This window comes from Esox lucius, chromosome 19 (assembly GCF_011004845.1).
Source record: "Esox lucius isolate fEsoLuc1 chromosome 19, fEsoLuc1.pri, whole genome shotgun sequence".
Classification (NCBI taxonomy): domain Eukaryota; kingdom Metazoa; phylum Chordata; class Actinopteri; order Esociformes; family Esocidae; genus Esox; species Esox lucius.
In genome coordinates, this window is record NC_047587.1 from 35,098,902 (window position 1) to 35,112,649 (window position 13,748).

At 41.4% G+C, this 13,748-nt stretch overlaps 1 protein-coding gene across 2 annotated transcripts in view; it reads left to right on the top strand.

Annotated features, from left to right (window-relative positions):
• The window catches only part of LOC105006380 (cadherin EGF LAG seven-pass G-type receptor 1), a 47,010-nt gene that overhangs the window by 4,644 nt on the left and 28,618 nt on the right, over nt 1–13,748 (top strand). For both annotated transcript variants that reach the window (XM_010864882.3, XM_010864883.3), the window contains 2 exons: nt 11,272–11,943; nt 13,501–13,723. In XM_010864882.3, the coding sequence (XP_010863184.2) occupies nt 11,272–11,943; nt 13,501–13,723 (895 nt within the window). The remainder of the gene's footprint in view (nt 1–11,271; nt 11,944–13,500; nt 13,724–13,748) is intronic.

Consider the following 13,748-nt stretch of genomic DNA (forward strand, 5'->3'; position numbering starts at 1 on the left):
TTAGCAAAGCAATCTCAAGAAATCCCTAAGAAAGTCCTCTTTTGAAGTATGTGCGCTTGTCACCACATTTCTGTTTAGACAAGAAAACCTAAGCTAAACCGTTTCATGATAAGACAGGCGTTGAAGCTCATTCAAACTGGCATACAGAATAGAAATGCAGAAATATATTTTAAGTTGTTTGAGCTAACCAGACATTCATTTGAGACCTGTATTATAGGCATGCTCTTTGCTAACGTTGCCCGGAGCTTTGGCTTACATCTCTCTTATGAAACAGTGATTGATTAGGCCCATGTGTCAAGAAGAAATTCCCCCGTAACTTATGATTCCTATTGCATCTCATACACACTCCAGTCAAAGATCAGAGCGTGCTAAAACCTGCCCATTCTTGGGTTAATTTGAGTGTCTGGGCAGAGTACCGGTAGGTGTCTACACACATGCAGCAACTTGTGTGTGCGCGCATACTCAATTCACTTTCTTTCTCTTTTCTATGTGTCACACCTATTGCATATACAACTGTAATCACTTTATCTTTCCCCTCCCTCTGATGTCTATTAATTTTGTCTCTACTAAATACAATCCAAAGGTTTAGTAAATGTTTTGCTAAACTAACTTTGTTCTGTTGAATACATTTTTGAAGAGCAGAGTTATCTTAAATCTTTGTGCACTTATTCTGTGACCGTGAAAATTGTGTTTGCCGTCCATGCCAGGAACGATATACATTGCACGTGTTAGAGTCTGGGTTTACTGATCATCTATTAGACTCTGTGCTGTACTTATCCTTTTTTATTTAACACCTTTTTAATGGCCGGTTTTATCAGCTGATTTAATGTGCATTTTGGGGCTTATGATCAGATAAATGTTTCACCTTATAGAAAGGCAAATAAAATGTATTAAATGCTGTAGAGAATGATCAATGACAGGTGTCTCTGAAAGTATTTGTTCCTGGTGGAGATTTAGAATTTTCTTGATCTTTGTTCACAATCCCTTCAGGCCAAGCCAGTGACAAAAAGCAAGTCATCGAATATCTGTGAAGTTTGTCATGCTAGTTGTAATGTGAGAAATGGTTATATGTACTGTCTCACAAAAGCATAGGTTACTTAGGTCATTTAGTGGGTATCATATATGTTGTAACTAAGTCATTTTATGTTGGAATTTGTGTCATTTGATGTTTGCTTCCCTGTTCTTTAGTCATATATTATGCTTACTGGGATCATGAAGTAGAGAACAGTGTATAATTGTCTTGTTTTGTATGGACATCCTGCCAGGGGGTTTTCATGGAACGTCTGTAGCCAAGTGAGTTGCTATGATGCATCTACAAAAATTTCATTTTGTATATCTATTTAATAAGTTTAGCAGAATTCTGTATATTTTCAGCCTAATTTAAAATTATCACATGCTCTTGTCTTTTTATAATGTTACCGTTTTAATAGAAAATCATATTCTTTATTAAAGCAAATACAAAATACAGTGTGTTGCTTTCAATATTCCACAAATAATACAAATAGTGTACTAGTTTAACTTAAACTTAAATAAGTATAATATTTATTAAATACAAACAGTCTGATGTGTGTTTCAATGTAACATCTTTATAAGTCCCTTTAAAAACATACACTTTAATTAAGATTTTGTTTACCAGTAATGCATAATTTAGAGTAGTCCATAGAGGAGCACTAGTATTCAGGTATTCACATCAAAGGCCCCCGACACACCTTTACCTGATGATATGATATAAATAGTAATCCAGAAAATATATATCGGAAAACTTTCCCCCCCATTCTTATGGACATATTCAAATAGTCCCCAGAAATATGCTCAGTACCACTTTCTTCCAAATCCTCCCTGATCATTCCCTTCCTGAAGAAATGAAAGTTAACTGTCCTAAACCACTTGAGACCTTGTGCGCTCACCTCAGTCATCATGAAAACCTTTGAACGTGTGGTCCTGTCCCACCTCACTGCCCGGACCTGCATGCCTTCTGGTTAAGGAAATGTGCAGGTGACACCGACGCCGCCCATGCGGTTACATTAAAGTCATTAAGCATACTCGTTTATCCAGAGTGACTTAGGTTTATATTTGCAAGTGCGTTTTGTTTTCTAACTGATTTTCTGTCCTGGATTCCCGGAATCAAAACCACAAATTGGCATTGCAAGAGCCAATTTTCAATCAACCGACCACCTTTCTTCTTCAGCCTTGCTATGGCCCTTTGCAATTAGCTGGCATACTGGTATGGATAAAAAAAATTTGGACAGAAAATCTATTACCAGTAACTGCCATGGTGTGACATTCGTCCCTGTACAGCACTTATGCATTAACTTTACCCTGGGTAGAAACTGTAATTACATCCTCTTGAAAGACAGCCTTTACTGCAAGGTTTTATGTTCATGGTGTTGAAACTGTATATGTATGTGTTTACTGTATATGTACTGTATGTTCTCAATGATACCATCCAATTGGAGACAGGTTTTCATGTAGCTATTCTAAAAATATTCATAAAGAAAACAATGTATATTTTTCAGCAGGAAAAAACAGACTATCTGTATCTGTTAAATATGATCTGAAATGGCTTTCCTTTAACTTCTGAATTATAGAAAAGCAAAATCAATGTGGGTGAGGATGTTGAAGCCCAGTGGCCTCAGAACAGTGCCCCCTCTGAGTACCTGTTGAATTGTAAAGTGTGTGTGTGTGTATATATATATATATATATTATACACCTTCATTCAATTAAATGTATATATAATTTACCCTTTTGCATCTTACACTTCATTCTCCACTTTGGTGTGGATTGGTTTTTGAGGCAAGCTTAAATTTCTGCGCATCTTTGGCTGACTTAATCTTTGATGTGTGCTCTTCTAGTGTATCATGGCAATGTGAAAATCCTCACAGATTCTACAACCATTTCACGTGTATGTGGGCCGTAGACATCAATATCAAACCACTTATTAGGTGTGTAGTTAGAACTGTGTGTATGTAAGGCAGTTATTTGGGGGACAATTCAAGTTATGTAGTGAAAGTTAAACGCGTTTCTGTTTGTGAAAGTGAAAACTAATTGTTTTGAATGTACCTGTACAGCCCTGAAAGACAATGTGTCATGGGGAGTTTTTTTGTTGGAGGTTTAAATTTGATTGAAGCATATTCCAAAGACTGTAAAAAATGGAACTTGGACTTAAATAACTGTCAGCATCATTCTACAAAAATATCCTTGCAAAAAAACATAATATCCCTTTAAGCAGAGATTTTCAACTTGCAGTGTTTGTTTTTTTTATTCCAAAAAGTGAGGGCCAATGTGTCACTTCCGAAACCAGAAACCTTAATAATCCTCCAAAGCTTCTGTTAAACCCAGTAAATATTCACAGATTACTCGCCTGTTATAGTAAGTTATAATGTACTTTTTGTTTAATGCATTCCCTGGGGAGGGGCCTACTGTATTTTAGTATGTTTTAGTAAAAACCTAGCAATTTATTCTGGTGAATGGTATTCCTGCTTGATGATGTCACAGACTCTGTAGCAGATCAGGCGAGCATGCCAGACTTATTATGCAGGAATGATGACATCATAACTTGAATTGCCTGGAGTCCTGATGGCTGGTGATTGGATAAGAATCTGTTAGATTCCCTAGAATACTCGCATCCTCCCTCTTCACTTCTTCTCCTAACTGTGTTATATAAGAAGATCCCCACATCACACTTCCTGTTAACTTTTAACATGCCAAGTATCAGGAGCTATTTAGTCTGCTCCCTTAATGGTTGTGTGATGCCCAATAGCCTGCACTGGTGCAAGTTGGTATGCCTGCGGCCTTTCTTCAGAATAACAGCATTAGGCTGTCAGATTGGCAGTTGTTCAAGTCATTCACTAAACGCAGCGCAGATTTCTTTCTAAAATTGAACACCACTTTTGGATGTGATTCCCACTTCATATGTTTGGAAATTTCCATCACCAAACAACATATATCCTTCCTTTTTTGTTACCGGCCCTCTTCCAACTCTCTCTCTCGAAGAGGCTGAGAGGCTTTGGCAATTTGTGTGGTGTCACCATAGCAACCAGAAGCATTTTCTCCTTGGGACATTCTTGGGGAATGGGTGGGGGTTCTCGGGTAGGTCTTACAGAGAGGGGGACCTCTCATACCCCTTTAGAAACAGGGCATTGGAGAACTATTGTCCCCATGCAGATTTTTGTCACGCTCGCACAAAGCCGTTTGTGGGACAGCGACTCAAATAAAAGACAAAACCACAGAGAGAAAGGATTCGTTTTTTCTTATCTTCGTGTCTGGGGCTCAGTCAGACAAGGATTAGACAGTGGTCCTGTCAGAACCAAAGGTTTTCTTAATATGTGTCATGATCATATGAACTATTTCACATTGCTTCAAAGCAACAAAAGATGCTGAACATTGATTCTGGGTTGCCTTCTGTATTTTACTTGGGATTTTTTTTAGCTGCCAGCTTTAGAATTACTTAGAGGAACATTCTACATATAGTTTCACTGTTTTTCCTAAAACTCATTTACTTTGGTTGGTATCATCAGTAGTCATTTTCAGATGGGTTTCACCAATTCCACCTTTTTCCAGCTACCCACTCACAATAGTTTTTTTAATGGAAAAAAAGGTTGCTCCTGGATACAATAGAAATTGTGGAAATGTGTGACAGAATGCTTGAGTTCTGTGAAGGTATTTTCTCTGAGATTACACAAATACACTGGGGCTAACAGGGCATCACCCACTGCTTAGATTAAGCTCTAAACTCAGAATTCCTCAAAACACAATACAAAGTTGAAAGAACGCATGAGAACCGTTCAGCATAGTACTTCTACATGAAGATAAACTTACATGAAAATCAGATCACATTTAAATTCTGATAATATAGTAAGTAACATTTCTCAAAATGTTGATACTTGATCCAACATACAATTTATTATTATGTAAACATCTAGATAAATCATTTTATTTACGTTTATTAATAAGCCGCAAATTATTTGAATGCAGTGATAATATTAGGCACTTAACTACAAAATAGTTTGATGTGTTTGCAGTTAAAATAAGTTTGTATTTAGTGGAATATTTTGTCAAACCAGAACTGAATGATCAGTAGTGTCTTGTGCCATTTAGAGTCAATTTTGCCTTAAGAATGGAAATATGTCTTAACAGTTCTGCTTTCAGGTGGATGCTAACATGGTTCTGGTCAATCAGGAAAGCATAGTGAACAATGATGTGTGAAAGGCACAATAATAGCATGTTTTTATAGCCTCTGAAATGTTAGCACTCATTAATATTCATAATTCAATCATGGTGTTTCTTAAACAATATCCAGAGTCATTCAGAAGTTTTATATTTATTAGGAAATATTGCCTTATTTTTGAAATTTTTTTAGTTAATTAAACATAACCAACAAAGACATTGTTAGTTAAATATTGAGAAGCGAAACTTGAAAAAATATGTTTCACAATTTAATTTCAGACATTCCTGATTGAATGACTACCGGTATTTTGAAATGGGCAAAATAAAAAAGTTGACAGATCTGAGCCTTCAGCGTTTTCCCTAAAGTTAAATTCCCTTTCAGTTGTGGAAATCCCCAACCATTTTATTGAACGTAGGGTCATTTGTCATAAGCATAAGTTAGCAAGAGCTATTAGACTAAGAGCGCTGTGATTTATGTGTTGAGCGCCTAACTTTCAAAATTATACATTGTAGTCTACTTGCAAACCTAGTCATTTGCAATGTCTGGATTCTTGACATTTGGCAGATTTCTTCTGAAAGTAGAGGAGTTGACTGATGCAAATGTGAAATATTTTCTGTTTGCTCTTAAAATTCCCCCAAAATGTTATTATCATGATAATTACTGTAGATCTAGGCCAAGGCTATTCAACTATGCTGTGCAAATTCTTTCCATCCCCCAAACAGTTGTGTGGTTGTTTGCACTTTAAATGTCATGATCATCATAAGTCAGTTGTGTTGATTATCATCCGTGTTGTAGATTCAGGCCCATGTCCATCGATGCTGGTCCAGTAGGGCAGGAGCACTTATGGTTCTAGTTGGGGACTGATTCAGACCTGGGACACCACCAGGCAGAAACACTGCAACAGAGATGGTCATTTTGCTTTGTAGCTCTGTTCAAAGAGCATGGTCCTTGTAATGCCTGTGTAATGGGCTTGTACCTTGGCACCACCCTGTACTACAAATGTACAGATACACAACTGTAAGTCGCTTTGGATAAAGGTGTTTGCTAAACGACGTATTTAGAAAAATAAATTTGACCCTGAAGATCATAACTATGCTATTGAGTTGATTAAAAGTTGTCATTAGTCCTAATACTGTTTTCTATTAACTATTCATGTTATTTCCATGTGGTTCCTAGTGGTTTTATATACCTAGCTCCCTGTCTGCAGTGGCATCTTTCTGTGGTACCGATGAACAGACACGCTCATAATCTAAAATACCATGGTTGGTTTAAAGAGCTACCCCATGCTATTTTCTCCTGGGGGGTGTTTAATACCTTTGTCATGATCAAAGCCTCAGCGTTCCCCGCTGATGTTGTTTCGAGCCAGTGGCGAGTGCTGTTTGAGTGTTCAGTCTCTCTCACTCTCTCTTCCCCATTCCTCTTCTCCTAATCACCTTCTCTGTTTCTACTTTTGCCCCTAGGTTTTTTACCTTGTATATTTGTTGTTCTTGTCGACCAGTCCGCCTTTCCCCCTTCTGTCCCCCTTCTGTCCCCCTTCTGTCCCACTCAGACGTCATTACACAGACCTCTTCCATTCCTGAGTGCCTGTTAGATCCTCAACGTGGGCTTTTCATATGGCTTTATGGCACATCGTGGACACTTTTAATGCTACAGGCTTCATTAATTAATTTGGCGGTGCCTCTCACCGCTTTAACTGCATTCCTCTGGGGTTGTGTTAGGGTGGCTATCACCTTGTAAAGGCTGAATTTAGGTAATAGACTTCAGGGGACGTAATCGCAGTACGACCTCTGGTGTGTCAGGAAAATGAATAGACCCAAAATATACCAAAATGATCAGATCATACACTTGGCTTGCCCTTTATTCAGTCTGTGAAAAAGGTTTGACTACAATCCGTGATTTGGTTTAGTTTCCCTGGCAGTGGCATGCGATGTTTCAGAAAGCTAGCACATGTCCCACTCAAGCCGTTGAACCAATGAATGCGTTAGAATTTGGAAACAGGTCTAGGGAAACTTAAGCAAAGCCAGTATCTTATGCTCAAACCGTATTGTATCTAATTGTACATCAGCTACAATTGTATGTCAACAAGATCTTGGGTAATCTGTCCCTGTATGTTGTCAACAACTAGCGGCACAATTACACCAAGTAAAAATGTGTAAAATGTACATAACTATTAACAGGGATTCTGATCCCGCAAACCCTAGATGTTCTGGATTCTCTCTGAAGTATCTCAGAGCTGTTTGTCAAAGGATTCAAGCTAGGTGTCATTACTGTCTCTGCCATGCCGCGGAGGAAATGTTGCCCCAGTGCTCTCTGACAGGCTGGGAAAAGGCCCATGTTTTCGTGCTGTTCCACGCTCAGTGGAGTGTGCACTTTGAGAGGCAGATTGGCACCCAGACTGTTCCCCCTCTCTGCGCTTTCTGTGCGATGGCAGGGCCTTGGCGCTGGTCCTAGCAGCTAAGGGATTATTTTGGTCATCCACCAGCAGTGCTGTTGCCAAGGCCTTTTTGTGGATGCAGAACATCTAGTATGTTGTGCTGCCGATCCAAAAGACATCGTTTTTATTGAATAAGAGCAATTGACCAAGCTACAACGGGAGACCCCGGGATGTGTGGAACATTGGCCCTGTTAATGATGGGAATTGAACGGGATGTGATTTGATTAGCTGCGATTGAGATACGGAAGGGTCCAATGCGGTCAGCTGTTTAGTTCACGCCCAGATTGCTTTTGCCAATCTGTTACGATTAAAGAGATATTTGATTTCTCACAGTTTTAGGCTAAATCCACCCAGATTAAACTTGACAGTGTTTTCAAACCAGTCAGTGGTGTGGAGTCATGGTCTCACGGACAAGCCTGCTTATGAGGGTTACCATGTCAATCATCATCTTAGTTCCATCCTTACAACATTGCTTTAACCTAATCCACATTATTTATGTGGAACTTCTTGCCTGCATCGTTGATGCAAAAAATCCAGCAAAAACCTTAATGAAGTGACTGACCTTAACCCTTCTCAGAGTAATAAAATAATGAACTCCTCTGTGCATTAGTTTACTATTTTGGTGTAACAGTGTCCCTGTTCTTCCCTTCATTGCTTAAAGAGGACACAGATGCTTAGGAGCTCTCCCCGTCTGCCTAAACTCAATGCCTGAGCCTGTATAGGCGCGTAATCGAGTTGACTGTCTCGTAAAATTTGATTTTATACCCAGACAGAAGCATGCCAAAATTCTTAAGTTGATGTTTTTGTTATTTACAAAACATATGTCACTGTCTCAGACTGGGTGGTTGTGTTGAAAGAGCACAGACAAAGTAGTGGTTTTGCTTATGAGTCATGCTGTGCAAAGCGGAAATACCTTCCTACAAATGACATTTCTTTGCTTTAAAACCACCACGGAAATACTGAATTTGATTGGCATTTGTATGTCTGTTCAGGGTTCAGCGTAGAGTAACCTTATTGTCAAGCAGTGATGTGTTAAAACAGGTGGGTAAACTGTTGTTGTGATAGCCAGCCCACCGCTAACGAGGAGGGGATGATGGCTAACGGCGGCTTTGACCCTTTGTCCCTCTGCCCGCTGTGCTCCCTCTGCCACTCCCTGTTTCTCAGTCTTTGCAATGGGAGTACAACGATAGGCAGTTGTTTGCTTTGAAAACCTTAGCGTGATATGAGACAAGTTAGGGAATCCGTCGATATGTGAGCTTTTTTGAGATTCTTCTTGTCATGAAAAAGTGCTATATGAATGATAGATGCTATGTGAATAAAATGTGTAGTTATAAAAACTACACTGCTCAAAAAAAAGGGAACACTAATCACACATCTGGTCTTGATGAGCAAAATCTAAAAAACAAATTCAAGATCTTTATTGTGCATTGTGCAATTAGTTGAGAACAAAATGACGTAACAACTGTCAGTAGAAACCAAAATCACCAACTGAGGGCTGGGTTCAAACTTACACTGAAAATCAAAGTGAACAATTGAATCACAGGCTGTTCCAACTTTATCCACGGCAACTCATAATGTGACCCAGTAGTGTGTATGGCCCCCACGTGCCTGTATGCACTCCTGACAACTGGGCATGCTCCTGACGAGACGGCAGATAGTGTCCTGGGGGATCTCCTCCCAGACCTGGATCAGGGCATCAGTGAGCTCCTGGACAGTCGGAGGCACTACTAGTTGGTGTCGAATGCACCGATACATAATGTCCCAAAGGTTCTCAATTGGATTCAGGTCTGGGGAACGTGAGGGCCAGTCAATGGCATCAGTGCCTTCGTCATCCAGGAACTGCCTACACACTCTGGCCACATGAGACTGGGCATTGTCCTGCACCAGGAGGAACCCAGGGCCCACTGCACCAGCGTAAGGTCTGACGATGGGTCTGAGGATTGCCTCGCGGTACCTAACAGCAGTCAGCTAGCATGTGGAGGTCTGTGTGACCCTCCAAGGATATGCCTCCCCAGACCATCGCCAAACCCGTCATGCTGGATGATGTTGCAGGCAATTGGTGAGACACATTATCCTATGTATCTCACCAATTGTACATAAGCCCCTTAAAACCTTTAAATAAGAGCTAAAGCAGGGAAGGGGTGCCGACTAACCAGATGTACAGTCAATCGTCAGTCTTTAGTCTGAGTGTCTTTAAACGTCTGCTGTGATCCAAGCATTTCATAGCTCAAGCTTTTTTAACACGCTTGACCGACTTGGTATGTAATCTTTACCTCAAACTTACAGCTTTTATCTTGTCATGTGTGATACAACTACAACCAAATTACTTGAGACGGTCTGGAGGGAAATATTTCAGGTTTAGAAAGACATAATGGGAAAGCAATTACTGGATGCTAAGGTAAAAGTAAATGGGATCTGAGAAGGTTTGAACTGAGGTAGAGTTTCCCCCGATTTTAGATACTTAATGTACACAAAAACACACTCATTGTAATTATGTCAAGGCCATAAGCACTGAAAATCTCTCCTTTGTCTACAATCCTTTTGTGCATCTTGGCACCCTGCTGTTTTTGTATGACCAGCTGCTACTTGAGATCTTTTTCACTCTTTGTGGGTGTGTGTGTGTGTCTGTGTGTGTGTGTGTATTTTTACATGCTTATACCTATTTATGTGCTTGTGTTGTGCAATGGGCATATATCTGTACTATAAACAATATGTATATGCACATTGTTTTGTGTGAATACATCTGTGTCTGTGTGTGTGTAGATGGAGAGGGAGTCTTTTGTTGTGTCTACCGCTGCATGTCTGGCTGAGTTGACAGTATGTGACAGGACAGTGTAACAGAGTGGAAACCTTGTCCTCTTTGTCTGGTAATTATAACACACTGGGCTCACATGATAGAGGGGCCTACTGTGACGAGACATCAGGGAGAGAGAAAAAAGAACGCCAAACAAAGATTAACAATCTGGAAAGAATTGTCTTGACCCTATTCAACCCATCCATTTTGGGGATAGTCCTTAATCTCTTACAAAATAGGGCAGTTGGAGCTCTGGTATATCTGGTGGGCCTTCACTGACAAGGAACAATGCGTCATGTCATTAATTCACTGTGTTGTTGAAGTGCTGCTACATTGAACGTGAAAACGCTGACCTTATATTTTAAGTCCCCACAATATGTGTACAGTAGTGAAAGAATGGTGTTGGGATTCCGTGGCAGTCGAACACTGTCAGGAAATTGATGTTTAATTGGAAAAAACACTGGTTGAGCTAACGTTCACATATTGCCAGGATTTTTACTTTTGGTTTAACACCGGATCACATTATCATGCCTCGCACATACTGCAAAATGAGATGTACTGGACCTTACTTCTCATAATGCAACAAAAGATACACTAAACCTCATGGTTATTTCGATGGGAATGTACTCACATTCGGTAGCAATGTCATAGGCTAGGAACATGTTTTATCCATCGTTGAAAAGAGGTATTTTAATTGTTCGACATTTGCCAGAGCATTTTGCAAAACAAATAGCCAGTAGAGATTAAAGTCAGTGCTTTGTATGTAACTGATTGCATATGTTTAAATCTTGACCGACATGACCCCTTGTCTCTTTAATGTATCAGTGGAGTGTTGTTCTTTGACCCTAAGTGACCCTGGTTGTCTCTGTTTTCAGATGGTGTCCACCACGTAACAGCCCTCTGCACTCTGCGCGTTACCATCATCACAGACGACATGCTGACTAACAGCATCACGGTGCGCCTAGAGAACATGTCCCAGGAACGCTTCCTATCCCCACTGCTAACACTCTTCATGGAGGGCGTGGCTGCCGTTCTGTCTACCAGCCGTGACGGCGTCTTCGTCTTCAACATCCAAAATGACACCCACGTCCAGGGGGGCATCCTAAATGTCACCTTCTCTGCCTTGCGCCCCTCTGGTGGGAATGAACTCGGGGGGTCTCGGGGCACCATCCCCCCTGGACGATTTTTCCCTTCTGAGGCCCTGCAGGAGCAGATTTACCTGAACCGAACTCTGCTCACGTTGGTATCCAGCCAGCGTGTGTTGCCCTTCGACGATAACATCTGCCTCCGTGAGCCCTGTGAGAACTACATGAAGTGTGTGTCGGTCCTGAGGTTTGACAGTTCGGCACCCTTTGTGTCATCTGACACGGTGCTGTTCAGGCCTATTCACCCGGTGACAGGGCTACGTTGCCGATGCCCAGCAGGCTTCACGGGGGACTACTGCGAGACGGAGATTGATCTGTGCTACTCCGGGCCGTGCCAGAACAACGGCAAGTGCCGAAGTAGGGAAGGCGGGTACACCTGCGACTGTCCAGAGAACTTCACAGGTGAGAGCTTTCTAGTTTTTTGGTATCCTCTCTGGCTCCTTCTCTTTCATGCCTTTCCTAAATTTACTTAAAAATTTAAAATTACAGTAGTTAGATAAATGCACCCATATTATTAGCCCTGTGAAGAACTTTCATCTACTCCGTAGACCCTAATATTCCTGCTGTTTTAAAGACAGCCCATCGCCAAAACACTGCTTCTCCAAAGAGGCTATTACCTGTTAATCAAACCCTAGTCTGCAATGCTTTGAAGGCACTTGCCCAGCTCCAGGTAGTCTGAAGTCATAAGAGAGGTGATGATCGTTGACCTGACAGTGCTGGCCTCAGGTTTCTCACACTTTCAGGAAAAAGATCCCTTGTAATTCCCTCCAAACCGGAGATTATCTGACTTGCAGTTGGGTCATTACCCGTTGGAATTCCGTGCCCCGAACAGTAAGCCGTAGGTGTTTTCTTTTCACAGATCTTGTCGGGGTAACACAACACCACACACTCTAAGATGGACATAGATGTGATAGTGGCACATTGGAATGCAAAGCCTTGTGGGGGTGGACAATTGTTCCTTTAGACCTGTGGGGGAGCCATCTCTGCTGCCCTTCATGGCCCCATTAATAATATGTTCCACAGTGACCCTTGAAGTCTGACGTAACCGCACCACTTCTTTTTGACACTCTTCTCTCTAGTTTTCCCGTCTCTGTTTCTCAGCCTGGTCATCTGATACATTATGTAACCAGGAATGAAGATTTCTGGATATTTTTTTCACTGAAAGCTTTCTGTTCAGTCCATAACCCCTTAACCGTCATCCCAAGCTGTTAGGGAAAGCACTTCTGACCACAACCTATATTAGAAATCTGTCATGAACAGCACAGTTCTCAGGCCTGGTTAACCAGGCAGGACTGTACCAGGTCAGGTGGGGACAGGTGTCTAACAGACGACAGAGGTTGCCTGGGGCTTGAACGAAGACACTACATTGTTCTGTTGTCTTTATGACACAAGCTGTTTGGTTCCAGTGAAGAGTCAGGGTCAGTGCAGGTCACAGACCATAGCAATTGAGCACTCTCTCGGAATCCATTCAGACTGGCTTTTAGGTTGTGCAGGGACAGAGTTGAACTGGAGAGAGACTGTGTCTTATGTGAACATACCCGAGTGAAGACTAAGGCTTAAAATCCTCCCTGACATGCTGGTAATTGTGCTTCCAAATGTGGAATGGGCAAAAAAAAGCATAGAGAAGTAGGGTTACAAAACAATCAAATTCACTCCACATGGTATGTTATTTTTAAGTGATTGTTTTTTAATTAATAGTTCACCATAAGTCATTTTTTTAACCTTTTCATTAAAAACGTCAATGTTCTCGAAATGTCTGTTGGAGAAAGAAGAGGCAGGATACCAGAAAAATGGGGCAAAATCCTATTTGCGATGTTTTCAGACGTTTTCACCCATTTTCAGACGTTTTCAGATAATCGTAATCCCCAGATTGAGATTGATATTCCCAACAGATACATGTACCAGTCCTACCCAGCATGTCTTCCCCCTCACCTGTGCTCTTCCCATTTCCCTTCCCAGGTGAGCACTGCGAGGTGAACTCCCACTCCGGACGCTGCGTCCCAGGGGTGTGTAAGAACGGTGCCAGGTGCGTGGACCTCCTCATAGGGGGCTTCATGTGCCAGTGCCCCCCCGGGGAGTACCAGAAGCCCTACTGTGAGATGAGCACCCGGAGCTTCCCTGGACAGTCCTTCATCACCTTCAGAGGGTTACGGCAGAGGTTCCACTTCACTGTGTCCTTCATGTGCGTACGCCCACGGAGCTAGCAT